Here is a 27128-nt window from a genome sequence, read left to right on the forward strand (position 1 = left end):
TAACAAGGGAAATAATTCAGCTACACGACATGTCTCTCGAAGCGTCGTTAAGACTTGACGATTGACGGACAAAATCTCAATGTTTGTCTCGGATACGTTAGTCTTTTCACCTTCAACAATGAAGGTTCGAATCACTAATATGGAAGGTGTCGATATTATCGATGAATTTCGACCAGATTTAACGGTAGATATGGTCAAGATCCGTTCTTTAAGCCAACTTTTTAGTCCAATGGAAAGCATGAAAGTCTCTCTCTATCACAAAGTTTTACTCGTCCGAACTGGTAAGGTTCTAAATGAGGAATCCACATTGCAACAAGAAGGTCTTCGAGATAACGGTGAGAAGTTATTTTGTTATTATGCTATGACACACACTCCACCTCAACATGGATCCAGCTTAATTTTCACAATTATTTCAAACTGAGTTCATTTAAACGTCATTCTTAGCAAATTAACACATGTCTGTTCGCGAAACTTTTGTTCAGCCGAACGATTTGCCGTTGCTGTTGTGTATGTAACTTGTAAATATTGGAATTTTTGAAATGATTTTCTTTTGTGGTTATTTAAAACAAACTCTTCAAGTTACGGCAGAATACCGATTAACGGTTTCAACGGGTTAATGTTCATTGAATATTTATAGAAAGGTATGTGTGGGGTTGTTTTGGTAAGGCATTATTACGAAAGAAAAGTTTGGGTATACTGTTTTGTTCAAGAAATGTTGTAAGATAAAATAAGTTGGTGATAAGTGAATTAATGATTTGAGTGGTTTAGCTTTTGGCACTGAAATGCTAACATTAAGCTCCGGTGTTGCTCACAATAATGGTATTAATAGTAAAATGTCTTGATGCAGTTCAGTGATAAATTAAAGGCTAGATTTTTCACTAAAGAAGAGTTTGCAAGTGAAGCAAGTTTTATCGAGAGGGTGTAACAGGAAAAAGCCTACAACACTTCAATCCAGGTTGATTAACTATATGATAAATTGTGAAATAGAGTTTGTTAAATGCTGCAAGCGAGTATTGAACCGACAATAGTGTTTTGCATCATTGCTGTCAAATGTAAACATACTAACCAATGTTGTATATAGCTAAAACTGTTTCACTTCGGTCGTCGCTAAAACTTTCGGAATCACAATATATCACAATTTATGCATATATAGACCTGCACATGCACACACTGGCTCAATCAAAATTTCGAAGATTTAATTCATTAAGTCACACAGTTTAGGTATTATGATATAAATGTGACTCGAGAATAAAACAGATTGTGGATCTGTCATACTGATAGCAATTTCTAGAACAAAATAAATAAACTAATTATAAACCGATAAGCTAACATGAACATCAGCGATTCAAAACCTATTTCTCAATCAGATATAAGTTACATCTATCTTTATATCTCCTGTAGCATCTCCCCATAGGTAAAATATTATACATTTTTAACTACATCGTGTCAGGTTTAATGGGTATCTTCCACTACTAACTCTTAGATGTTCAGTTACCATATCGATACACTTGCATTGAACCTTATTTCTAAGGGAACAACATTTCACATGTAATACACATCTCTCTGGTTATGGAAGTATTGCCTTGCATATACAGAACTAATTTTACAGGAGTTAATCTCCCTCTCTTTAGTTTTCTATTGTAGGGTGAGTTGATTCTTGCAAATTTATACATTTTTGCATTGTTTACAGTTGGATATTCTTACAACCAGTAACCATTTATGCATAAAAATAAGTGTTGTTCATATAATTAGAAAGATTGTTGTTATTTTCCCTGGAAATATAGTTCTTGTTTTGCTTTGAACAAATGAACTCTTGTCCATTAAGGAATGTAGACTGAAAGATGACTAACAGAAGACACAATAGATTGCTAGGTGTCATTTTAAGTATATATTCAAGTACATATTTTATCAACTTCATAAAGAGCTGGATAATGAAGAAGCTTATATGCTTGGTTGCTTCAACTTGTTAGAAATAGTGGCCAACTTGATTATACTATGGCATCTTAAATAAGGAAATCAAACAGGAGATAATATAGTTAGTTAGTTAATTTGGCTCAAAAGCAAATAGCAAGGCCATGTAGGGGGACATGGAGTTAAGTACAGGGTGGTGTTCATGTAAAGAGTTCAGGCCACTTGAGGTCAAGGGAGGCTTTGAACAAAGCGGTCGTCGGCATCTTCACCATCTCGTCTGGCAGCTTGTTCCATGGATCCGCAACCCGGACGGAGAAAGCTCCTCTCCTTCGATTGAGATGAAATCGTCGCAGGTAGAGCTTTTCGGAATGACCCTGCAGCCAACGCTCTGGAGCAGGAGTGAAGAACAGCTCTTTCGAGAGGTTACACTTTCCGCTTATGATGTTGTGGGCGAGAATGAGATCACCACGGCGGCGGCGTTTTTCAAGAGAACAAAGGTCGAGCGTCCTCAGCCTTTCTTCATAGGACAAATTTTTGACACCATGAACCATGTGGGTAGCCAGCTTCTGGACTCTTTCGAGATGCTGTATGTCTTTGAGGAGATAAGGAGAAGAGGCTTGAATCCCATACTCCTATATGGGTCTCACCAGCGTGACATAGAGTGGTAGGAATATGGCTCCTGTGAGCATTCCGAATGACCGTCGAATCAAGTTCACATACTCCTTATATTATTGGTAATAGATTTGCTTGAATCAGAGTTGATCTGGGGATTAAACAACTACAACTTCGTAAGAAGGAAAAGCTAAGTAAAACTGTAAATTCCAGAAATGTATATCATTGACACTCTTCTTAGAAAGTTTGAAATATATTGTGATTTTACAAAGCAGAAATAATTGAGAGAGTAACTAAAGGCGTGTGTGAATTTGAGGTGACTGTACTATTGCAGATATGTGATATGAGTAGACAACGCATGCTATGTGTCATGTGTTGATTCTATTGTTCAACCTTGATAATGCACACTTATGTTCACCAATGGCCCTCCTATCTTTTTACTGGACTCTTTCATTTTTTTTTCAAATCACAGATGAGGTTTGATAGAGTTTTGGCTGCTAATTCCAAAGGACTAAGGAAGATATAGGAAGTAATATAGAAGTAATGAGGCTGGATCTCAAGTTATTTGGCTGAAAATATGAGACTAAAGAAAAGTAGTGCTATATTGCGGTGCAGATATTTTAAAAAGCAGAGTTTAAAATGATGGTGGTGAATATTCTTTTACTTGTTTCAGTCATTTGACTGCAACTATGTTGGGGCACCGCCTTGAAGAATTTTTAGTCAACTGAATCAACTTCAGTACATATTTTTTAAAGGCTGGTACTTATTCTATCAGGCTCTTTTGTCAAACTGCAAAGTTATGGGGACATATACCAACACCAGTTGTCAAATCGTGGTAGGGACAAACACACACATACACATATGTATTACAGGCTTTTTTCAGTTTCTGTCTACCAAATCCACTCACAAGGCACTTGCTCAAGGTATTGTGTAGTGGGTCTGAACCCAGAACTGTGTGGTTGGGAAGCAAACTTCTTCCCACACAGCCATGCCTGCACCTAGGAATTTGCGTTGAAACCAGTTTCTGAATTTCTCTTACTTTAGTACATATATAACCACTAGCGTAGCTAGAGTGGGTGCTGCCTGGGGCAGCCCTTCTGTTTGCTGTTCCCAGACCCCACAAAAAACATATTGCTTACAACAGACCCAAAAGTGCTGCCCCTTTAAGAGTGATGCCCAAGGTGGACCACCCCTAGTTACAGTAGTGTGTATAACCAAAAAGCAAGTAAACTAGAAAAAGAAAAATTCTTTGCAATTTCCTCAAAAATGAAAAGAAATATGCTCAACTACTGATGAGCATATAATTGGAAAGCTGATAAAAATTTTACTGGCTGTGGGTATGGTCTTAGAATTTTCTTCAAAACTTTGTTACATGGAATCTGACTTCATGAACTCTGTAGTAAACTGGATGGAGAAATAGAAATATTACAAAAAACAAAAAAAAAAACAAAACAAAAACTCTTCTTGAGTTGTGCATAAAGGATGTTTAAGATTAATTTTATATCTTTGTTTTATTGTTTTCTGGCAGATGAAATAATTATTCTGAAACGTCGTTTGCCACCTTTTGTTTATGATGGAGCTGACAAGGTGAGTGATACTTTTGTATATTTTTAAAATATAATTTTCTAGCCTGTAATTTGTAAATTCCTTTTCTAAACCATTGCAAGCTGCTCAAATATGTCTGGAATATCTTCTTTAGATTTTATTTAATTGTCTGTGTTATCTATAGAACTTAGCCAGCATTCATACAATTTTGTGTGTGTGTGTTGGGGAAAAACTTTGATTTAGGACTATGAAAGAGTTACATTAATGCTATGGTAACAGTCTTTGACTTGTATTTCTTCTTTCCGGAAAGTCAGTATGCTTAAAGTAGAAGTTGGTTGATTTTGGCAAATCTTTGAAAGTTTCATATTTGCTCAGAGCGGTCAATGAGAATTACATTGATTTCTGACATTTACACAAGACTACAAATTTTAAAGGTGGATATAGTCAATTATACTACAGGTGTAGGTGAATGTAATGCAAGGCTTGAAATTTTGGGGTTGATGTAATTGACTAGCCCCTCCCCCCAAATTTCAGGCCTTGTGCCTATAGAAGAAAAGATTATTTATTAGGTTTCTTTCATGTAAGTATAGGATAGATAAATCCACTGTATTGTATTTGCACCTCAATCCTGCAGTTTATTTTATTTCATATTTTTGGTTTTATTTTTTTTTTACTACCTACATCTGTTTGTTCTCCCCATACCATTTATACTCTTTATTCAGCAACCACTCCTAGTTATGTCTTGTGACTCATCTATGCTTCAATTATCACTGAAGGCAAATGTGTATAATGTTAAATACAGATTTCTCTTATATATTCTAACACATCTAAGGCATTCTAACATATTGCCTTCTAATTAAAAGTGCATCAAATCTCACATGCTCTCAGTTTAGGGCTAACACTACTCTACATTTTTCCTACTTAGGAATATCTGATATGTCACTTTCTACCTTGCTTTTAGATATGCTCCCTGATATCTCATTTATTCTTTTACTTGTTTCAGTCATTTGACTGTGGCCTTGCTGGAGCACCATCTGGAAGAAATTTAGTCGAACAAATCAACTCCAGGACTTATTTTTTTTTAAAGCCTGGTACTTATTTTATTAGTCTCTTTTGCCAAACTTCTCAGTAACAGGGATGTAAACACACCAAAACTGGTTGGAGGACAAATGCAGACACAGTTGTGTGCACACACACACACATGATGGACTCTTTTCACTCTCTGTCAACCAAATCCATTCACAAGGCTTTGATTGGTCTGAGGCTATAGTAAAGACACTTGCCCAAGGTATCATGCAGTGGGACTGGACTGGAACCATATGGCTGGGGAGCAAGCTTCTTTATTTCATTTCATTTGCCATAGAGGCAGTGGGAAGCAAGCTTCTTACCACACAGCCATGCCTGCAACTTTATCCACTTTTTTCCTATACACGACTTTCATCCCTTGGGATCTATTCTGCTTCTTTGTTGCCTGCTGCTTTATTGATCCTCTGTTTCAGTTACAAAACTAATCATTTGAAGTCCTTTGGAAATGTCCTGCTGCTATGAATCATATGTCATTACTTAATATCTTAATTAGAATTGTATAAATATCTTAATTAGAATTGTGTATTCACATATTTTGGTGAGCCACTAACATGTAATAATTGGTCATATTTCAACCACTTTCTCTGTTGTTTTCACAGAAAGAAGAATCCCGTAAAGGCCCCAATTCTGAAAGTGTTAATAAAGCTACTGCAGGGTTGACTCCTTGTAATATGGAACCGGCTACTGATAAACCTCCCAATGGAGGGGATGTAAGACTTTTTGCTTTCATTGCTGGAAATAAATAAAAAAAAATAATGCTTTTTCTTTTTCTTATATACTGTTTGTTATGTCAAAACACAGATGAGGTAATAAAGCCATGATTTAAGAAAACCTCTTTGCAGAGGTGTTTTAAATAGACTACACCTCTAATGTTATAGTCTTATTGCTAAGTTAATGTTACCAATGCAGGAAGCATTAAAAACCTGGGTACTGGTGCCACATAAAAAGCAGCTGTGCAGGTGCTGTGTAAAAGCACCCAGTACACTCTGTTAAGTGGTTGGAATTAGGAAGGGCATCCAGCTATAGAAACCATGCCAAAACAGACATGGGACTCTGGGCAGCTCTTCAGCTTGCCAGCTCCTGTCAAACTGTTCAATCCATGCCAGCATGGAAAACAAGCGTCAAATGATGATGATGGCATATTATGACCTTTTACCATCCTGAACATTTTGTACGTTTATATATGCATCCTGTACATTTACATGGTATTTCTTTCATTACTATTTTGGCTAGTTCAGTGAAGTCTGTGCTCTTCTGATGAGGTAATAAGACCAGAACATGTTCAGAACTGTCATTTATTTGTTCATTTTTTACAATAGTTTTTACAATCATTAGCATGGGTTACATAAATACTTATTGTTGAAGCTTTGTTTAACAGCTGGATGGCCTTGTTGCCACTAACCCTCTCTTGTTTTTCATTCTTTATGTCTTCAAAAGCACATAGAATTTGCTGGCAGGGAAATGTCAACGGAAAGTAAACATCGATACACACACACATGTGTGCGCACACTCGTAGGCAATAGCAGAAGGTGTCATGCAGTAGGACTGAACCTGGAACCATTTGGTTGCAAAGTGAATTTCTTAACTAAACAGTCATGCTTACACCTATTATGTATTTGCTATAAAAACAAAAAAAAAAAAAACCCCAACAAAAACAAACACTGTTAGTCAGTGATTAATTTTATTTTTTCCTTGTCATAAAATTATTTCTTGTTAGCTTTTAATTTTCTATTATGTTTTGTATGGAGACATCTCTTTAATTACTTAATATGTATATTATATTGACATAACTTAATTGTTTATTTACTTATATCTAGAATCTTAATATGTTCATCTATACCAGCGGTTCACATAACATTTGGGGTTTCATGTAAGATAACATTTATGTGAAATAAATTGGTTATACCTCTACAATACAATATTTCAACCATTTTTTTTTATAGAATCCCTAATAATATTTCATTATAAACATATAATAGGATTTTTTAAACATCGAGTGGCTGTTGGGGTCCCCCCAAGTAAAACAGGAATCAATGGGCCCATAAAGAAAATGGTTGAGAACCACTTATCTTTGCCAACTTCTAATTAGTATTTTCTTTATTTTAAATTTCAGTTTCAATCAGAATTTAGGAAGATATTAATTACTTTGATTGAAGCATCTCAGAAAATTCTGTGCCTAAAGCCAGACGCATCAAAAATTTTTAGACATGCTGAAGGTAAGTAATTTTTAGTTCTTTTTATACAGATCTTGAAAGTTACACAGTATATATGAGGCTAAACTATTGATATATTAATGATTATATAACCATAAATTTAAGCTTTGCAGTAGTCATCATTATTGTTCGACCGTGGTCGAGACAATGGAATTTACTATGTCACGCCAGACTTCACGGTCCATCATAGCATTACGGAGGTCCTGTTGCTGGATGCCTGTATCCCTGGAGATTACATCAGGGTAGGAGAGTGTGCGGCCTCTGGTATCGCAAGCAGATGGTTTCCAGGGGAGAAGAGTAGAAATTACCTCGTTTTCAGCTCTACAACAATGTCCAGCAAACTGGACTCTTCTACTTTTCACAAGAGATGATACAGGTGGTAATTTCCCATATATTTGTACTTTGGTTTGATGACGCTTCCATGAGAGATTTTGAGCTCTCATAAGGAGGCGAGTGTAAGTTCCATCCAACTGCCTCTCAAGCTTCTTTGATAACGTCCAGGTTTCTGAGCCATATAGTAGAATTGGTTCGACTGTGGCTTTGAAGATTTTAAGTTTGAAATCTCTACTTAGATTTGATGACCAGATCTTATGCAGTAGTCATTGTGTTATATCTTTTTGGTAAGACATTATTGACATTTTCAGTTTGTGGCTAAGGGTTTTATATTACTTAGAATTTCAACTCTAAAAGCAAAAGCTGCAGCAGTAATATGCTAAGTTATTGTCATAATCATCATTTATTATTTTAACATCTATTTTCCCATTATGATATGAGTTGAACAGATTGACAAGTTGAGATATTACTATACTTCATGATCCTATCACCTTAGGCCCCACCTCATTATACATTTTCATTCTTTGATCTTTCCCTATCAGCATGCAACCCATCCCCCAGTATATGTCTTTCAGTCTTGTTGCGTGTCTGTTCTAATGATGATGCCTGTGAAACCTCATCATTTTTTCAGTATAACAGTCCTCTGCATTACATGCAATTAAAGTTGTATATCCAATGGCTCATACTTTCATCTACTTCATACTATAAGAAAAAAATGAATGTGATGAAAGTTTTTTTTTGTTAGTATTTGTAATTAGTTATGAAATTCAACTTTAACCCAGTATAAACCTAGAAATGAACTTCGAGTGACATTTGAAACTATTTTGATTACCTTTTAACTGATTGAAACTATAAAGCTTTTTATTACTTTTCCATTTAGAAATCAGTAACCAATATCTACCTTGTGCCTCAAAAATGGATGAAACCACTGTAAAGAAGCTAACTGACATGGGATTCCCAGAAGATAGAGCACGTAAGGCTCTAGCCCTTAACAAGTAAGGCTTTTTGTGCAATTCATTTCTGAAATGCTTAAGTTGGTTTTTAGTGTTTTTATATATTGCTACTCTATTTTGTGTGGAAATTTGTATCACTTTGTTTGAATAAATGTTTGTTCTGGTTTAAAGAATGCTTGTTTGCCCAATCCTTTCATTCAGTGTGACTGTATTATTTAGTTGATATTTTAATTCTCCTTTCTACAACATTCAAAATCTTTTATGAAGTTGTGTACTTAACTAAGAAGTGAAGTCCTACATTCCCAGTGTATTGGCTATATCTTATTTGATCATTATTGATATTTTTTGCCTGTAGACTTTGCTTCAGCCATTAGTCTTTTGTTTTAAAAAACAGCTTATGATAATGTTTCATTTGTAGTAATAACGTTTAGAACAATCATTGAAGCTATTTTATATAATTGGTATTCACTTGTGAGTATTGAGCTACATTACATGCTTAATTTTAAGTAATGCAGATAAAGAGATTATAAAAATGTAATATTTAAAATGCAAACATATACTTACCATTCAGTCCTGGATAAATCAACAATAAATTTAGTATTTTAATTTCTTCAAGTTAAAATTATAACTTTTGTTTCCAAAATCTTTGTTAGAATTCTGTGTGTTATTCCTATGTATTTTTCCAAAATATTCAAATTCTGAAATTTTTTTTCCTTATTTGATAATTTTGGAATGCTGTCCTCTAATTTTTGAGTTAGCTCTACTTCTAAACATTTCTTGCATGTTCTTTATAGGATGAACTTCCTTCTAGCTATGGAGTGGCTTCTTACACATAACTCTAATTCTGATACGGATACGCCTCTAAGTAATGAAGAAGACGAAGAAAATGAAGAAACTGAAACACAGCAATTAGTAAGAACCAGATGTACATAGTATTGTAATTAATGTATTACATTGCCAAGCTGCATTTAGTTGGGGATTTCCACGTCCTAAAACATATTAGCTCTTTAGACTCAGGTATAGAACACAACAGTATGTTTTAGTTATTTGAAATGTATACATTGTTAAATAACAATCTATTGTCAGTGTTGCCTGTTAGAAATATTTGAAGATGTATGGATGAGATGGTTTATTTGTTGAAACATTTGATTTATTTTGCCATATGCCCTTCCTGTTGCTAACCACTCAGCCATGAATTAGTGTGGCATCTATTTTTTTCCACCCAGACAAAACTCTAACAAGCAGTACTATGTCTCTTGTTAAGGGGCACAAAATCTATGGCTGTAATATGATTTCACTTGATAACCATGAGGTTATTAGCTAAGCATTCCTTTTACAGCCATTTCACAACATTGTTCTCATCATCACCATTAACTTACAATTTAAAATCTGATATCTTAAAATTATTTTTTCTTCAACAATAATATCAAATAAATGAATGTTAGTAGAAAATTGCATTCTTTGTTTTCTTACATAGGAAGGGGCCACTGCTGCTACCCCCAACCAATCAGCAAAAGCAAATAGTCTAATAAATTCTTTGAAACGGTTCAAAAAGAGAGAATTCCGTCCAAATCCGAGGGTGAGTCACCAATATGTTTCATTATCTAGGATGGTTGTCTTAATGTCCTTAATAAGGCATAATGCTTTAATCAAATAGAGTTAGCTAAATCACTCATATCACCCAAGTGAGAGAGTCATGGTGCAATGTTGAAGCTAAATACATAGGAATTTTGTCCTGAAGCTAGTATTTAAATACTTCATTTATTAAAATATTCATTCATTAAATCTTGAGCTTTGCTTTCACTAAATGTTCTATTGTCATTATTGAAATGAAAATATCATACTTCAAATAATCTTAAAAAGCAGTTTGATTAAAAATACATGTCAGTTCTGACAGAACTTATACCCTTTTATGTAATGGAGCTAATTTTTAAAGATGTTTAGAATACTTTTTCTTGTTGCATAGTAAATAAGTTAATGACTGAATGTACATTTCTTATTGATGGAGAAAAAGGTTGAGACTACTTTTATTTTAAAATTGTTTTTTTTTTTCATTTATATAATCATTAATTAATCCACACATTCTTTTGTATGTTAGCTCAGTTTCACATGCTAAATTTCCTATTTTAACACCCACATTGTCATTTTCTCTCTCTTCTTACATCCTTTGCTACAAAGTAAGATGGACTTGGAAGATCAATCATTCATTCACCCACTAAATATAGTTAAGAACGAAGGTTTTATATTCTTTTTTGACAGGCTCTGCTCACATTAATGGAAATGGGTTTTGAAGAAGCTGAGGCTATCAGTGCTCTCCGTGTGGCTGGTAACAATCAAGATACAGCTGTAAGTTTATATTTGATTTTGAAATATGTAATGTTTATGGATAATATAAAAACAAGAGCGAGCTGAAGATAACTTAGAGCAAAGTTATTGTAATGAACAGACTTTTGTTATAGATTACATATGTACCACTCACAAAACTCCACTCTCTGGTTTGGTTCATCTTCATTGAGATTATGGTCTATTCCTGGAATGTAACTTTTCCAATGAGAGTACTTTAAATGTAATGGGTGCTTGATTTTGAAATTTGTAGCTGACAGCTTATTTGCTGCACAGATTTTCTTGAACTCTGACAAAATACGTTTCTAGTACCCTTTCTTGCTTTGTGAGGCATATCAATGTCTGCAGGCATCCAGAACATTTCTTGTGATGGTAAGTCACATAGGAGGATCAGTTTGACACTCATTTCTAAATTGTCTTTGCACTTCAACTGCATTTTCAAACTTCCAGTAGCACTTTAGGACAAATTTCCTTTGTTCAAAGGTTTAGTCCAGATCTCTTCATTATTTCTAAATCAAAGAAATGAAAATTGAATCTTTAGCTTTTAAAGTATGTATACATTTTTTGGGACACACACATATAAACACGTGTAATTAGATACATTAAATATATTAGTTTGGGTATGAAATACAAAATATATATATATCGTGCCGGTGGCATGTAAAAAGCACCATCCAATTGTGGCCGTTGCCAGCCTCGTCTGGCCCCCATGCTGGTGGCACATAAAAGCACCATCCGATCGTAGCCGTTTGCCAGCCTCATCTGGCACCTGTGCAGGTGGCATGTAAAAAGCACCTACTACACTCACGGAGTGGTTGGCGTTAGGAAGGGCATCCAGCTGTAGAAACACTGCCAAATCAGACTGGGCCTGGCGCAGCCTTCTGGCTTCCCAGACCCCAGTTGAACCGTCCAACCCATGCTAGCATGGAAAACAGCCGTTAAACGATGATGATGTATACATGTAAAACAAGAGAAAGATGGAGTCTTTCAGATGATGAATTTTTAAGTATAAATAATATAAATATTTATATTAATAAGTCCAACTGACACAGAGTACAAATGACAGGTGGAATAATTAAATGTGGAGAGTTAGCTGTATTATTGGATTTCAGCTTATAGTAGAGAACTTTCCACCTCATATGAGTGATGAAGTTGATTGTTTTCTGTAGTAAGAGATCAATGTAGAGATCCCTCAGTGGGATTGGAATATTCTTTATAGATGTACCCAAGAGTTTCTTATCAATGAATGTTATCTATATGTAGTGCTCAGAGCCAACTAATAGGTGTATAGTTTACAGATGAGAACTAGAGATTCTTTGTATAGAAGACGCTTAGTAGCTCAAAAGATTCAAACTTAGACTCTGATGTCTTTACAAGGGATGCATCAAATATTTATTTACTACATTATATATATATATATATATCATCATCATCATCATCATCATTTAACGTCCGCTTTCCATGCTAGCATGGGTTGGACGGTTCAACTGGGGTCTGGGGAGCCCGAAAGCTGCACCAGTCCAGTCAGATCTGGCAGTGTTTCTACAGCTGGATGCCCTTCCTAACGCCAACCACTCCGAGAGTGTAGTGGGTGATTTTATGTGCCACCGACACAGGTGCCAGACGAGGCTGGCAAACGGCCACGCTCGGATGGTGTTTTTTATGTGCCACCGACACAGGTGCCAGACGAGGCTGATATATATATATATATATATATATAAAGTTAATCCAAACATGAAAACACAAAGAGAAAACACAACAACGTGAGGACATGGAACAAGTATAGTGTTATTGGACGCTCAGGAAAGAAGGAGGGTTTAATGTTTCGAGCGGAGCTCTTCGTCAGAAACATAAGAAAAGGAAAGATCCAAAGAAGGGAAGACGGAGGAAAAAAATCGCCATATATATATATATGTGGTTCAAAATGATACAAAAGACTGAGGGAACAACAAACAGGGTGTATTAGTTTGATGCTTAGGAAAAATGGAAAAAGTCTTTGACATTTTGAGCATACACTCTTCTACAGAAAGGAATGAAGAGAGGTAAAAAGGTGCCTGGATTAATGGTCGCACATGTTGAATTCACCTTATATACTTCCCACAGACAATGTCTTGAGTACTCTTGTTTGTAAAACTACTTACAAATAAATATACAAATGGATGTGTAAAGATTTTATAAAACATTATATGTCAGATTCCATGCAAATATTAACCAGTTTGAAAATTTGCATATGTTGTTGAGGTAGATATTTACAAGGATTGATGTCTTTGCAAATTTATCTAATTAGATAAAGTAATTGACAATAGAATAGTGTTTTTCTTTCAGAAGTAACTATATTATAGTAGTCCTCTACCTTAAGTAATCAATCTTACTAATTACTAAATTATCTAAATTTTGAAACTCATCTTATATATATCAGCAGAAAAAAAACACCAAATTTTAAATTATATTATTTTATTAGTTATTCAGCTGAAGGTGTTAACTCAAGTATGAATATTGGTAAAGACCTGAGTTAATGTTTAGATGGTTTACTGTATGTAAGTTATAAAAATATGCCTGGGTGATACTGAGATATGTTGTGATGACAGTCATGAAGGATTTAAAAATTTAAAAAAAGCATTTTTTCCCTGTATTTTTTTTAGTGTGAATGGTTACTAGGTGATCGCAAGACTGTCCCAAGTGATGTTGATGAAGGACTTGATGTCAATGGTCCAATCTATAAAGCCATTATGTCAAATCCAATAATTCAAGTGGGACTGAATAATCCAAGATGTTTATTAGGTAAGTCTTTTGTTAATAAGTTATTTTATGTGCTTATTATCATATTTGATGGCATATGAGGCACTTAAAAAAAGTCTCAAAAAGTAACCATCCCTGAGTCCTATATGTCCTTTATATACAGCAAATGAAGTTGGTGTAGGTGCAGTCAAAGTGGTTGGCAATGTGTAACTTACTATTCTGTATCTTTGTTTTTTTCACTTTTAACCAACTAATTTGCATAAGTACATGTGTAACTGAAAAGCTTGCTTCTGAACCATATGGTTCTGGGTTCAGTTCCATTTCATGGTACCTTGAGGAAGTATTCTCTACTACAGCCTTAGGACAACCAAGGCCTTGTGAGTGGATTTGGTTGATGGAAACTAAATGAAGCTCGTATGTATGTATGTACATATGTACGTACATACATACGTATGTATGAGCAAGAGGGTTGGTATTGCCTTCTCTTGACATTATATGATGGCTGTAAATGAGTGTTACTGTCATACTAGCAGTCATTCATTTCCAGACATGGCTAACCAAGGGAAAAATATAACTTTACTTGGAAACAGGTGAGGGTTGGTGACAGGAAGGGCATCTTGACTGTTGAAAATCTACCTCAACAAATTCTGACCAACTCAAACAAACATGAAAAAGTGGCTGTTAAAAAGATAATGTGTTTTGTTGTGCTTGTATAGGTAAACATCTTTCTAATTCCTCCCATTTATTTTTGCTTTATTACTCTAACTTGTGACTTGGTCAGCTCCCCTTACTCTTTTCTTAAATTCTTCTTGCAGCCATCTCATTCCTTCAGCAAAAGCCTCTTCCTGAAATTTTAGAATTCAGTTCTTTTCATGACACATGAATTTATTTTATTTTTAAAACCGTATTCGCTGATTTTTGCCAATGCAGCTCATCGCTAATTTATTTGGGGGAGAATCTGTATTTTGCAAGTAGAGCACTGAGTTGAAAAGGGAAGTTGTTGCTTTTTTGAGAAATAAAATATTGCTATTGTTTTTTTTTATATTCTTAATTTCAGATTTTATTAAATCTATTAATTATTGTCGTTATTTCTTTTGTTACAGCATTCATTTTGATGCTAGAGAGTCCTTTGACGGCAAATCAATGGTTGAGTGATGCTGAAACAGGTCCTGTCTTGCTACAAGTTTCTCGAATTTATCATGCTGAAAAGAACTCCAACAAAGCTTTGGCATCTCAGAACAGTCTAGGTCTTGGAGGTAGCACCAGTAGATGATGGTAACTTACTTTAGCAGCCATTATAGCTTCAATTTTCTCCAGTCCTCTCATGGAACAGTCTAGGTCTTCAAGTAGATAGTGACAACTTCTGGCTTAGCAACAATTATTGTTTGAATTCCCTTCTATTACTTTATTACAATCCTTCTTTTTTATTTTTTCACTTAGCTTCCTTCTCTATAAGTCCACTTTGTTTTTCTTTCACATCATCACACAATTTTTTTTATTGCATTTTCATTTTGTGACTTTTGTTTTCTAATGATTTATCAGTGAACTTTCTCAATAGCCTTAAGTTAGTGTACATATTTAATGCAAGGAGCATTAAAAAGCTAAATAGAAATAATTGTAGTGAATAATTATGAAGAAAAAAACAATATTAGTTAATGACTAGTGTTATTTAGATGATTTTTGCAAGTACAGGAAATAACTCCGGACATGCTCTTATGATCTCATCAGCAAAGCGTAGCCTTCACTGTACTTACCAAAATAGTGATGAAAGAATCACCATAATTTTTTTCTGAAATAGTCCCAGTTGATTAATGAATTGTATGCAAAGCTTCGACATCACTTCTCTTCTTGAAGCTCTCCTATTTAATGTTATTTTGCTTCAGTTTTGTTAAGAAGAGTGTTTTGAAGTAAGTGTAATAGACACTGTCCTATGTCACATTTGTCTAATGATTTCCAATTCAGACTTTGCGTCTGTATACTTTTATTATCCAAGACTTATGAGAGCCTGGAAACAAAGAAGGGCTTTCATCTTCAGTCCTTGTAAATTGCTAGAAAATATATTTTCATTTCCTTTTTAGAAATTCTTTAATGCATAGTTTCTCTTGAACTAAATTTCTACATAGGGATGCAATGAAGCAACTTTATGCATTTTACAGCTAAATGGAAAGTTAACTGTTTGGTCTCTAATGAAAATAAGAAATAAAATATATATTCATATGACACTTAATGAAGAGAAGAAAATGGTTAAATATGATTTAATGAAATGACTTTTGGGTGTGTTTTGATGAACGAGGTTTCCAATTGTTCAATCAATAGAACTACTTTGTGTATTATTGTGTAAGTGGCTGAGTATACCTCAGTCACTTATACCCTGAGTGTGTTCTTCAGGTAGACTCTGCATAATGTTGCATGACAAAGCTGAGTCTTTGAAAGTCCATTTGACAGGTTCCTATGCAGTTTCTGTCAATCCAATATCACTGTCAAGGCTTGGATTGTCCCGAAATTATAGTAGTTGACATTTGTCTGCAGTTAAAGAATCCAGAACCTCAGGAGTGAGAGGCAAAATTATTAACTACTCAGCAATGTTTCTACATTGGCAATAGTTTGTTGTTATATACTTGAAATAGTTTAATAATCAATGAGTTGATTCTAGATATTTATTTGCTTCTATTGGAAAATCTACTTAGTGATTGTTTAGTTAAGCTGTTGATATTCTTTTGAATAACTGTTCAAATTTACAGAAAATTGTGTTCCTCTTTTAGTATTTGTATTGTTCTCTAATATTTTGACATAAAACAGGCATACACCTTCTGTGTTTTAGTGTTTTACAGGTTGAAGTCTATTGTAATTTTTTTAAAAATATAGTTTTTTTTTTTGAAAAACTTACATTAAAATGGAATTTTTGAAAAAATTGAAGCAACCTTGCAGATCATCTTGGTAGCCAATTATATTTTTTAAATACTTTATTTTATTTTATTTTACTTTTGGTTTTTCTAACTAGTCAGTTACTTGGTTTTAACTGTTTGTGGAAAGTTGTTGTTTTGTTACTTTTAATTCCTTTGGGCAAGATGGTTATAAAGTTAACATTGTAATTAATTAAAGCATTAATTTTATTGGAAGGTACTTAATGTTTGAAAGGGCAAAATGGAAATTAATTTATTGCCAAATAATATGCTGTGAATTTTATGGAAATGAAAAAAAGTTTTATTGAAATACATCAATGTTGTAAATGGCTGGAATAATAGTGTTGGTTAAAATGTATTAGCATTATTTAGTTTTGCCACTCTGTTCTGTGTTTATATCTTGCTTTTGACTGAATTTAGCATTCATCTCTTGGGTTAATTCTTAATTATATTATCTCTCAAAAATTAGTCTTTGTGGCTGGTAAAAAAGAAGAAAGATTAAAACTACATATCTAATGGAAACTAATATTATCAAAAAAGTTAACTTTGAGGATCTTGTAAAAATGAAAATTGTGAATTGCTCCTGTCTTGCTAGTTTGAGATTTTATTGTAAAAATATTCAAACGAGCTTCTTTATCAATCGCAAAGTCTTTCAATTAAGTTAAAACAATCCGAAGGAACTAATGTGGGGTATAACTCTGTATAAGAAAGAAACTAACTTATTATTCTCTTTGAATTTTGGAAAATCATTAAAAGCCTATAAACTTTTATGCACATTTTTGAGAGTCTTGCTACAATACCCACTGATATATATATGTGTGTGTGTGCATGCGTACACACACACACACAAAGCAGATTTAAAAAATTGAAAAATGCCAGCAGTATATTTTATTTGGTTAAGAAATTATAAATTCCTTTTGGCTTAGACTGAAGGGGCCATGCCAGTGGTTTTTGCAGGCTTTCTGGGATAGTGAAATCAATATAGTTTACATTCATCTTGAACTGTTGTAAGTTGACATCTGCTGGAGAAATATGGGTGGGGAAGGAATTTTGAAAGATAAATATTCTTGGGAGGAAAGATTGGACTAAGGGGTTAGTGCAGGGTGTATAAGATAAGACATAGTAAAGGTGATATAAATGGGAGAGATAGATGTATCAGTTGAGCCAGGGCAGAAGTGGTATGCAACTAGCTAGTTCAAAACATAACAAGTGTATGTCAATGCATCAGTATTTATGTTAGCACACACATGCTCATAAGTGTTCTTTTGTGTACATAACTATACAGAAATGTATGCATGTATGAATATGTGTGAATGCAAATTATGTAACTTTTAGGTCAACCAATTATTAAGCAATCAATAAGAAGATTGTTGATAATATCTGAAAGGCAAGTCTGATTTGTGATGTTGATAGAGATACATTATCACTTTCATTTTCCATTTTGATTTCAACATTATTGTCCTTTTATTTTTTTTTATTTTTCATTGCAAGATCTTTGCTGTTTTAAGTTTTGCATGCATGCATTATTATCATCATCCTTGTTAGTTCCATTGTTGAACATCAGTATCTTATCCCTTTAGCATTTAAACCAGCCATATCCAGCCTAAATATCCTTGTTTTATGTTTGAATCAACCAGATCTGGATCCTCATACTTATCCAACTACGTCATTCTAAAAATATGTAATCATATCATCGAAATCCCAAAGCAACAAGCTAATGCATGATTAATTCAAAACTGTGTTAATAAATAAGCATTATATTTAACAGGTGCCAAGCTGTATCGGCCTTTCCCTTGGATAACACTGGTGGCGTGGAGAGGGGAGGCCGGTATGCATGGGCAACTGCTGGTCTTCCATAAACAACCTTGTCTGGACTTGTGCCTGGGAGGGTAACTTTCTAGGTGCAGTTCCATGGTCTGTGTCGTGACTGAAGGGGGTCTCAGAATATTTAACAGAATAATCTAAATGTTAAAGGGTTAACAATTTAATATTATCTGTTACTTGAATTTATGATGGACTGTAAGGATTTCCTCCTGTCAACTCCTTTGTATGATAAATCTCTTCATCTTTGCATTCACCATTAAATTTTCATTATGAGAAAATTTATTTACAGTTGTTGCTATTGATAACAGGCCAATGTTATTAGTTTCATGACAGATTCCTTACTGTTTTATGTAGTAAGGAATAGGTTGGACATCCATTAGTTCAACTTTTGCAAAATAATCACATTTGCTTGACAAGCTATAACAGCATAATAAAATCCCAAACATTTTCATTGAGAAAGTCTATTAACGCTTTTCTGCTTAATGAGTTTCTTTAGAATGATGTATTTTGTTAGACTGGGAATGAGGGATATGATTGAATGCACATCTTCCTGTAATGTTGGTCCTGTTTTATGCTTAAGTTCTTTTTTTTTTATTTTATAATCAAGTTTAATGTTCCCTTAGTGTACTATTTAATTGTTCAGCCTTATTACTTCTTATTTAAGGATAAGGTGATGGTGACATTTGAAAAATTGAATTTATTTTTTAATTATCAAATTGTAAGATTACACAGGAGTTCCATGAAAAAATGAGAGAGAATAGTGAAGAAAGACAACTATTGTTGCGCTCAAATCTTTACAAAGGAAAGCAAATGGATGTTTTGAAAAAGAAAAAAAGAAGTTCAGTAATAATTACAAATAGTTATTTGTTTTGAGGTATTAGATGGCAAATGACCTTTTAAATAAATGCTAACTTAACACATTGTATTGCTTTTATCAAAGAATTGTATGATGAGAGAAGCATGATTTTAAAAGAGCACAAATATAATACTTTGTACAGGTTTGTTTGACATCATAGTCATGTAAATAAGGAAGGATTTTGAAGAAATAAAACAGATTTCTCCAAAAAGTCCAAACAATTAGTAATTTATCTAATAACATGAGTTGATTAGACATCAAAAGTAGGAGCATCTTTAGCTTTATTATTATCATAATCATTATTATCGTAACCATTATCATCTCAGTATCTTAACAGTTTGTGAAAAATATATGAAATGATCTGTTCATCTGTATGCAGTAGGTAATGTCCAAGTAAGACATTATTTCACCTTTGAAAATAAAATTGACATTAGCAAAGGTTTCTTTCCTTATGTTTGGAAAATTACATTAGTTGTCAGTGTTTTTAAGAAAAAGGTAACAGGTAGTTTTTTGATGTAAAAGTATTCATGAGATAGTTTGAGAATCATCTGTTTCTACATGAAATGGTATTTCATCTCTAATAGATGTAAGTAAAATTTCATGTATTTTACTTTTTTGACTTTGAATTGAAGAAATTACAAATATACTGATAAGAAATGAACAATTTAGTATTCTCTGAAAATTGAGAAGTCCACTTGGTGTAATTATTAAGTACTCCCAAAGAATGCTTTGTTGTATCAGAGAGTGAAATAATGATTTAAATCTAAGCTTCAGTTGTATTGGGAGTTTTTACTACATTGTGATTTTCCTCCAAAGTTTTCTTAAATAGCCTTTGGGTAACTGCATATTAATCTCACAAAAAAGTTTGAAGCTATTTTTAAAAAAATAATGATATGACTTATAATTAAGAAGTTGGATGAATCTGCTGAGTATTCTGAAATATATGGCATACAGATCTTTATTGTTAAGATCTGAAATTAATTACAATGTTAATTATATTTTGATTCTTTATTATTACATTATAAATAGTTGAAAAAAATAGGTAAATTGATGGCTATCTATTTGGAGTATACTATAACTGAATCATTGTACCGAGAAATTTTTTGATCTACTAAATATCACCTCTTTTGTTGATATTTTCTACCATGTTAGTGTCATTTAAATTATAGGCAGCTTATAATAAAATGGAAGCACTTTGTTAAATGAAATAAATTTTTGAATAAGGATTGAACATGCTTCCTTTTGTTTAACTGTTTAGCTAAATTTTCTTTGTATTTTATAACTTTGATTGCATTCAGATATTTTCTGCCCTGTAATAATATATCTACTGATAGTGATGACTGGTGTTGAACCTTATAAGAACTTTAAGGTGTTAAAAGGTTCTAATTTATGAGTTGAATAATTCACTAAAGTCTTCTTGCAGCAACACTTTTTGTTTTCTGTATATCATCATTGAAGGTAGATTTGTACATCAGATATCAAAACTTTATTTGTGTAAAAAATACATGATATCTTACCTTAGAACCTTCAACAATATTGTGGTTATTTTAGCTTTTTTTTTTTCATGAGGATGATTCCATAACTGAAATGTTTTATTTTAACAGTCATTCTTAAATAGATTACATTTAAGATGGTGCCTTAAATGATATATTGCTTGCTGTTATACTAGGAAGCATTTCTGCCTTTATCAAAGTCTATTCTTTATGCTATAATGTACACATGGTTGTTCTGCTGGCCAGCCAACCCGTTTCTTTGCATGAATATCTGTTTCTACCTAATTTCAACTTCAGCCTGTATTTTTCGTCTCTTCCAGTTGATGCCTTTCATTTTCTACTTTAACATTCTATTGAAAAATGTTTCCATTTACTGGTAATGAGGTCACTTATGTTTGATTGTTGCAGTCAATCTAGCTTTGCACCAACTTTTGTTTTTTGCCTTTTAGTTATTTTAAAAATTACTCCTTTCTCCTTTAATGATATGAACTAAAACATTTAAATTGGTAGTTGAACAGGCCAGTAACTTTCTTTAAAGATATTGTTTCAGAGTTGCTTTTGAAATTCTAATGTAATTTTCAGAATTCTTGTACTTTAGGTTTTCTACAAATCTGTGCACATTTTTTCATGTTTTTTTCTCTTCTGCTTGAGATATAAGGCTTCTTAAAAATCTTAAGAAGGGACATGATATTACTTGAAATATCTTTTCTTGCATTCTTGTGTAGTCAATATTTTTTATTCTAAACTGAAGATACTTTTCAAGCCTTTTAGCTTTTAGTCCAGCATGAGCACTAACTTGTCAGGTTGGATGGGGTTGATGTTTGTAAATTGTTTGCCTTTCATCGTTTGTTACTGCTCATGATGGTCATTGTTAAGTCAGAATGTCTATCACTATTTATTGTTTGTTTATAATTTTAAACTTTTATTTATGAAATACCATTTATGAAATTTGTTTCATCTATTAAAAAAATGATCTGTTGATTCTTTAACAATTACATATCAAATGAACATAACTCTGGTTTTACCATCAATATAATGGCTTGCTTTCCATTCTTTACAAAAATTTCCCTCTCCCCACTGTAAGCAATCTGAAAGACATAACAACTAAATGATGTGTTTGAAGACCCCTTTTTTGTAAGCTTTTAAAGGAAATAATTCCATTTCTTTCAGTGTTTCACATAGACATTTTTAGCATAACATTCAATAGAATACAAGAAAGAATTACAAAATTATATGTATGTATGCACAAACCATGGCTGTGTTTTAGTTTAATTGTTTCTTATTAAAGATTTTTCTTATTTTCTTGTTAGTCCTTCTTGTTTAGTTTGGAACAGTAATATTCCTAAATCCAGTATCATTTCAAGACTTTCTTTGACCTCATCTTCTCTGTTAAAAACTATTCCTGAAGTTACTTTCAGTAATATATCTTAAACAAAACTGTACTGTACAACATTAAAATATTTTCAGCATTCAACATCAATGACAAAATGAGATTTAATCCATGCTAAAATAATTGGTTGAGCTCATCACACCATAATAAAATAGAGTAAATAAATGTTTAGGTACCATATTTATTACATATCAAAAAAAGTAACTGGTTTCAAAGGTATAATATATATATATAAATATATAAATAAAGAATGCTTGAAAGAGCAGTCTTTCACTTAACATGGCATTCAACTTTCTGAATGCTTATGGATTAATTTTTGATGATGCAGACAACTTCCAGTACCTTTGGATTCTAGATTTCTATATTTTAAAATGCTTTTTTTTTTTCTAAGACAATGCTGAAAACTTTGTGTAATATCCAGACATGTGTCATTAGTGAAGTGAAATGATTAAAATAGGAATCAAAAGCAGGTTGTGAACCCAGCCTCCAATCTATGGCTCATTTTAGAATATGCATGTACTGAATACGGCATACAAAATGTTCTTAATAAAAAATTCTCTTGTAGCACCAGTATTCAAGATATTTAACACTTCTAATATGTACTATTTTTGGTTTTCATAATTTTCTACAGTATTTATTCAATAATATTAACAATCTAGTCAAGCTGTTTGTTATCAGTATTGTATATTAGTTTTTTTTGCATGTTTTAATGTTTTTACACTTATTTTGAGATCTGATCCTTTATCTGAATCTCCATTAGTAATTAAAAATCGTAATATTGCAACACATATATATCACATCAACTATTGGTGATTAAGGAAAATTCAAAAGTAAAGTTTTTCTATGAGTTATATTCATTAAAAAAGACAAAGTAATTTATATTATTTAATGAAATTTTTCTGTATAAATATATTTTTAAATTTTGACATTCTGTTTCAATATTCCACAGAAGTTAATTAATTGTTGACTTTTGTAAAAAAAAAATAAATAAAAATGAAAAAAAGAATATATGAACAGTTGCTGTGATTTCCTACATTAAAACATCTCAATAATATTTGGAGATGATTGATGACTCACTCACATATTTGCTCACTTTTTTTTCTACAATAAATTCAATTTGTATTTGTCAATGGCTTTTTATTGTTATTATTTGTACTGAATTTAAAACTTGTTTGATTGCTTCAAAACTGTTACATACAAATTAATTTCGAATCACAAAGGAAAACATAAAATGAAATGCATTGTTGTAAAATTGTCTAAATGTGAGGTATTAGTAGTTAGAATCCTCCATCTGTAGGATTTACTTTACATTCAGCAAAATTTCTAATGCACAATGGCTTTTAAATTGACTTGCCTTTTTGTGTTAGAAACATGAAAGAATTAATCTGTCGAGATGCATATATATCTTATTTTACGTAATTTTAAATAACTCTATATTTTTCTATATTAGTAGGCTTCATCTTCAAACAGTTAATGGAAAGAAAATTTTATCGAAGTCATGATTAGAACCTTGATATTATGGTGGAAAATAGGAACATTATTGGAAATTGGGATATTTTTTGAGATATCTAACAAAATCTCTAAAATAAAACAAAAATAATAGAAAAATAAAAAAGAAAGTATTTTTGAAATTTTGTATGTTCATCGTGTTAAACATATTTCAGTTCTTTTCTTAGCATTTATTTTTAAAGATGCATTTAATGTTTCACAAAAATTTATGACCTCTATAGAAGTGCATTAGTATCCAAATTTTAAAAAAAAGATTAAAGCTTTACATTTCTTAATATAATTTAAAACATTAAACTGGTTTTATTTCAATTAAGCACAACATTAACAATAATTCAGATGTACCATTTTATCTTAAACTGTAATGTTGTCAGCAACTTGGTCTAGTGACAGAGAGAAAACATTAACTACTTGATTTTTAAATGTATTGATGGTTTCAAATGTTAGTTAGCTTCTTCATTATCAAACCGGAAGCTCTCGATGTGTCTGTTGCGGTGAACTATCTCCCATCGATTAAACCATGGGCCTGATACACAGGTGTTAAATTCATCATCAGTGTTCTCATCCTGTTGAATAAAAGCAATGTTAAATAATTCTATTGATTTCTTATTCTGATATTGATGTCTTACACAAGAGAAAAGATATTAAAAATAGGAACAATAATTATTGCATAAATGTTTCTAATTTAGATATGGTGATAGAAATTGTGAGAAGAAGGAGGGGTTAGTCAGTGACATCAACTCCAGTTCTTGACTGGTACTTTATTTCATTGATCAAAGCAGAATGAAAGGCAATGTTGATCACTGCAGGATTTAAACTCAATGTAAAGAGCCATAGCTAAGCAACTACGAGGTATTTTATCCAAAGCTCCAACCTATTATAATCATCATCATTTAACATCCATTTTCCATGTTGGCTTAGATTGAACAGTTTGACAGGATATGACCATCCAGGGGACTGCACCAAGCTGCAATGTCTGTTTTAGTATGGCTTCTACAGCTGGATGCACTTCCTAACACCAACCACTTTACAGAATGTACTGGACACATTTTGCATGACACCACTATTAGTGAGAAGACTCACAAGACAATACTACATCCCACTCAACTGACTGATGTGTAGTATTGATCAAGGTGGTTTTATGCCGAGTCAAGTACATCATCAAAATAAATATCAAATGGAAATTGTAGTTGTGATACCTGTGCCGGTGGCACATAAAAAGCACCAACAAATCGTGACCGCTGCCAGCCCCCACCTGTGCCGGTGGCATGTAAAAAGCACCCACTACACTCATGGAGTGGTTGGTGTTAGGAAGGGCATCCAGCTGTAGAAACACTGCCAGATCAGACTGGAGCCTGGTGCAGCCTCCTGGCTTCCCAGACCCCAGTCGAACCATCCAACCCGTGCTAGCACGGAAAATGGTCATTAAACGATGATGATGATGTGTTGAGAGGCTGAAGTATGATAGAGGAACTGCAACAAGTGTTTTGCTGTAGAAGAAAATATATGGCTACCTTAGTTGGAAAAGCAAGATAGTGGTGAATATGTGTCTCAAATACCCTCAAGTTACGAGAAGGTGAATTTAAGAAAAATGATAGAGAGGATTGGACAGGGTGGATGGGTAAGTAAACAGATTAGTGAGAATGTGAGAGGGGAGTGGTAGATGGATAGAGATGGGGACAGAAGGGAACACAGCTGGAGTAGTGGTGTTAGGAAGAGTAGTTGCTCGGGAGAGATTTGTCAGACAGACTGTGTGCAGAGGCAAAGCGATATAAACCTTTAAATCTTTAAAAATGTTTCAGCTTCAAAGCTGCAGTCATACTGGGACACCACTGTTGTATAAGGATTATTATAATACTGGAATCAGATAAGTCTTTTTTCTTTTTTTGACTTGCATTGTTCTGACCTGTGGGTACCACTGTACTTTCTTATTGAAAGGTAATGAATTACAAAAACAGTACAAACCAAATGCCTGACAGTATTTAGTTTTGTTCCTCCATATTCAGAGTTAATATTTTATCAGGGTTAATAAATACCAATGATTGGCTATCAAGTAAAAAATATCTCTATAAACCTGTATTCATATGGTTAAGCTAGAAATGACTATCAGTTTACTAGGGTTGGTATTAATGTAAATTAATTATAAAATGTTTGATGCATTTATATATACTCTGTTATCCTAAATATCATCTAAATTCCATACAGATAAAAGAGATAACCATATAAATAATGAAATGAAATGATATTTCCTATTGCATAAAAAAAATCATGCATAGGAGTGGCTGTGTGGTAAGTAGCTTGCTTACCAACCACATGGTTCCGGGTTCAGTCCCACTGCATGGCACCTTGTGAGTGGATTTGGTAGACAGAAACTGAAAGAAGCCCATCGTATATATATGTGTGTGTGTCTGTGTTTGTCCCCCCAACATCGCTTGACAACCCCGTAACTTAGCAGTTCGTCAAAAGAGACCAATAGAATAAGTACTAGGCTTACAAAGAATAAGTCCTGGGGTTGATTTGCTCGACTAAAGGCAGTGCTCCAGCATGGCTGCAGTCAAATGACTGAAACAAGTAAAAGAGTATCTTGTTGATCAAAGCTACAAGATAATGCATAATTAATTCAAAGCTATTTAAATAAATGAGCATTACACTTGATAGAAAGTGTTAAACTCCAGAAACCTTGTCCAAATACTAAAGGTGCCAGGTGATGGGGTTTAAAGCAGACAGCAGGTTAAGTCTATCACCCAAGTAGGCCATAGTAGGATTCGAACTTAGAACATAAAGAGCCAGTATAACTATCTGACCCAATGTTCTTACCGTTATGCCTATCCTCCATCATAGATTATACTTTTGTATTGATCTCAAAAGTATGAAAGCTATAACTGTCTTCAGTGAGATTTGAAACAAGGGTATAGAGAGGTGTAACAAATACCCTGAGACAGTCTAATGATTCTGCCAGTTTATCACCTATAGATAGCAAAATATTAAATATACCTTCTTAGAATAACGTTTTTGCCACTCAGTTTTACGGTCAGTTGAAAGAAACTTTTCCCAGTCTGGTTCTAAATCTGGCTGTTTTTCTGATCTCATTAGTATTCCTTCTTGGAGATTATAAAATCCCCATTTTTCCTTTGGAGATTGCCACCGTAAATCAACACTCCAACGCACATCATTTGAAATATTTAACAAACTGTGAAAAGAACAAAAGATGATCTGTTATTAAGATTGGTTCAAAAATATAATTGGGAAATTTCAAACCTAATCATTAATCTTCTTCTAACAATCACAATCAATAGAGCTGACTTATTGGAAATATAAAAAAAATTTTTGGTTGAATGGATTTAGATATAACTGTTGTATTAATGATTTCTAAAAAATATAAATATTGGTTTCAAATTTTGGCACTAGACCAACAAGTTTG

At 33.1% G+C, this 27128-nt stretch overlaps 2 protein-coding genes across 5 annotated transcripts in view; one reads left to right on the plus strand and one right to left on the minus strand.

Moving 5' to 3' along the window:
* On the plus strand, window positions 1–23778 carry LOC115228183 (ubiquitin-associated domain-containing protein 1-like). 3 transcript variants are annotated; one of them, XM_029798829.2, is made up of 11 exons: window positions 1–335; window positions 4052–4110; window positions 5754–5864; window positions 7268–7370; window positions 8581–8695; window positions 9448–9565; window positions 10131–10232; window positions 10913–10999; window positions 13639–13777; window positions 14839–15010; window positions 23652–23778. In XM_029798829.2, the coding sequence occupies exons 1-10, from the start codon at window positions 80–82 to the stop codon at window positions 15006–15008; spliced, it is 1260 nt and encodes a 419-aa protein (XP_029654689.1). In that variant the 5' UTR covers window positions 1–79; the 3' UTR covers window positions 15009–15010; window positions 23652–23778. The 3 variants fall into 3 exon arrangements, with proteins under 3 accessions (XP_029654689.1, XP_036368330.1, XP_036368328.1); XM_036512437.1 differs by having other exon boundaries at window positions 23655–23753; XM_036512435.1 differs by lacking the exon at window positions 23652–23778 and having other exon boundaries at window positions 14839–15378.
* The window catches only part of LOC115228194, a 16666-nt gene continuing 12541 nt past the window's right edge, over window positions 23004–27128 (minus strand). For both annotated transcript variants that reach the window (XM_036512448.1, XM_029798839.2), the window contains 2 exons: window positions 26702–26897; window positions 23004–24273 (listed from right to left, as the gene is read on the minus strand). In XM_036512448.1, the coding sequence (XP_036368341.1) occupies window positions 24151–24273; window positions 26702–26897 (319 nt within the window). In that variant the 3' untranslated portion in view covers window positions 23004–24150. The remainder of the gene's footprint in view (window positions 24274–26701; window positions 26898–27128) is intronic.

This window comes from Octopus sinensis, linkage group LG2 (assembly GCF_006345805.1).
Source record: "Octopus sinensis linkage group LG2, ASM634580v1, whole genome shotgun sequence".
Taxonomy (NCBI): Eukaryota; Metazoa; Mollusca; class Cephalopoda; order Octopoda; family Octopodidae; genus Octopus; species Octopus sinensis.

Coding starts and splice junctions, on each gene's coding strand:
- LOC115228183 (XM_029798829.2), top strand. CDS start 80: ATGTTTGTCTCGGATACGTTAGTCTTTTCACCTTCAACAATGAAGGTT. Junction 10,233..10,912: donor AATTCCGTCCAAATCCGAGG/GTGAGTCACCAA, acceptor CTTTTTTGACAG/GCTCTGCTCACATTAATGGA. Junction 13,778..14,838: donor TAATCCAAGATGTTTATTAG/GTAAGTCTTTTG, acceptor CTTTTGTTACAG/CATTCATTTTGATGCTAGAG.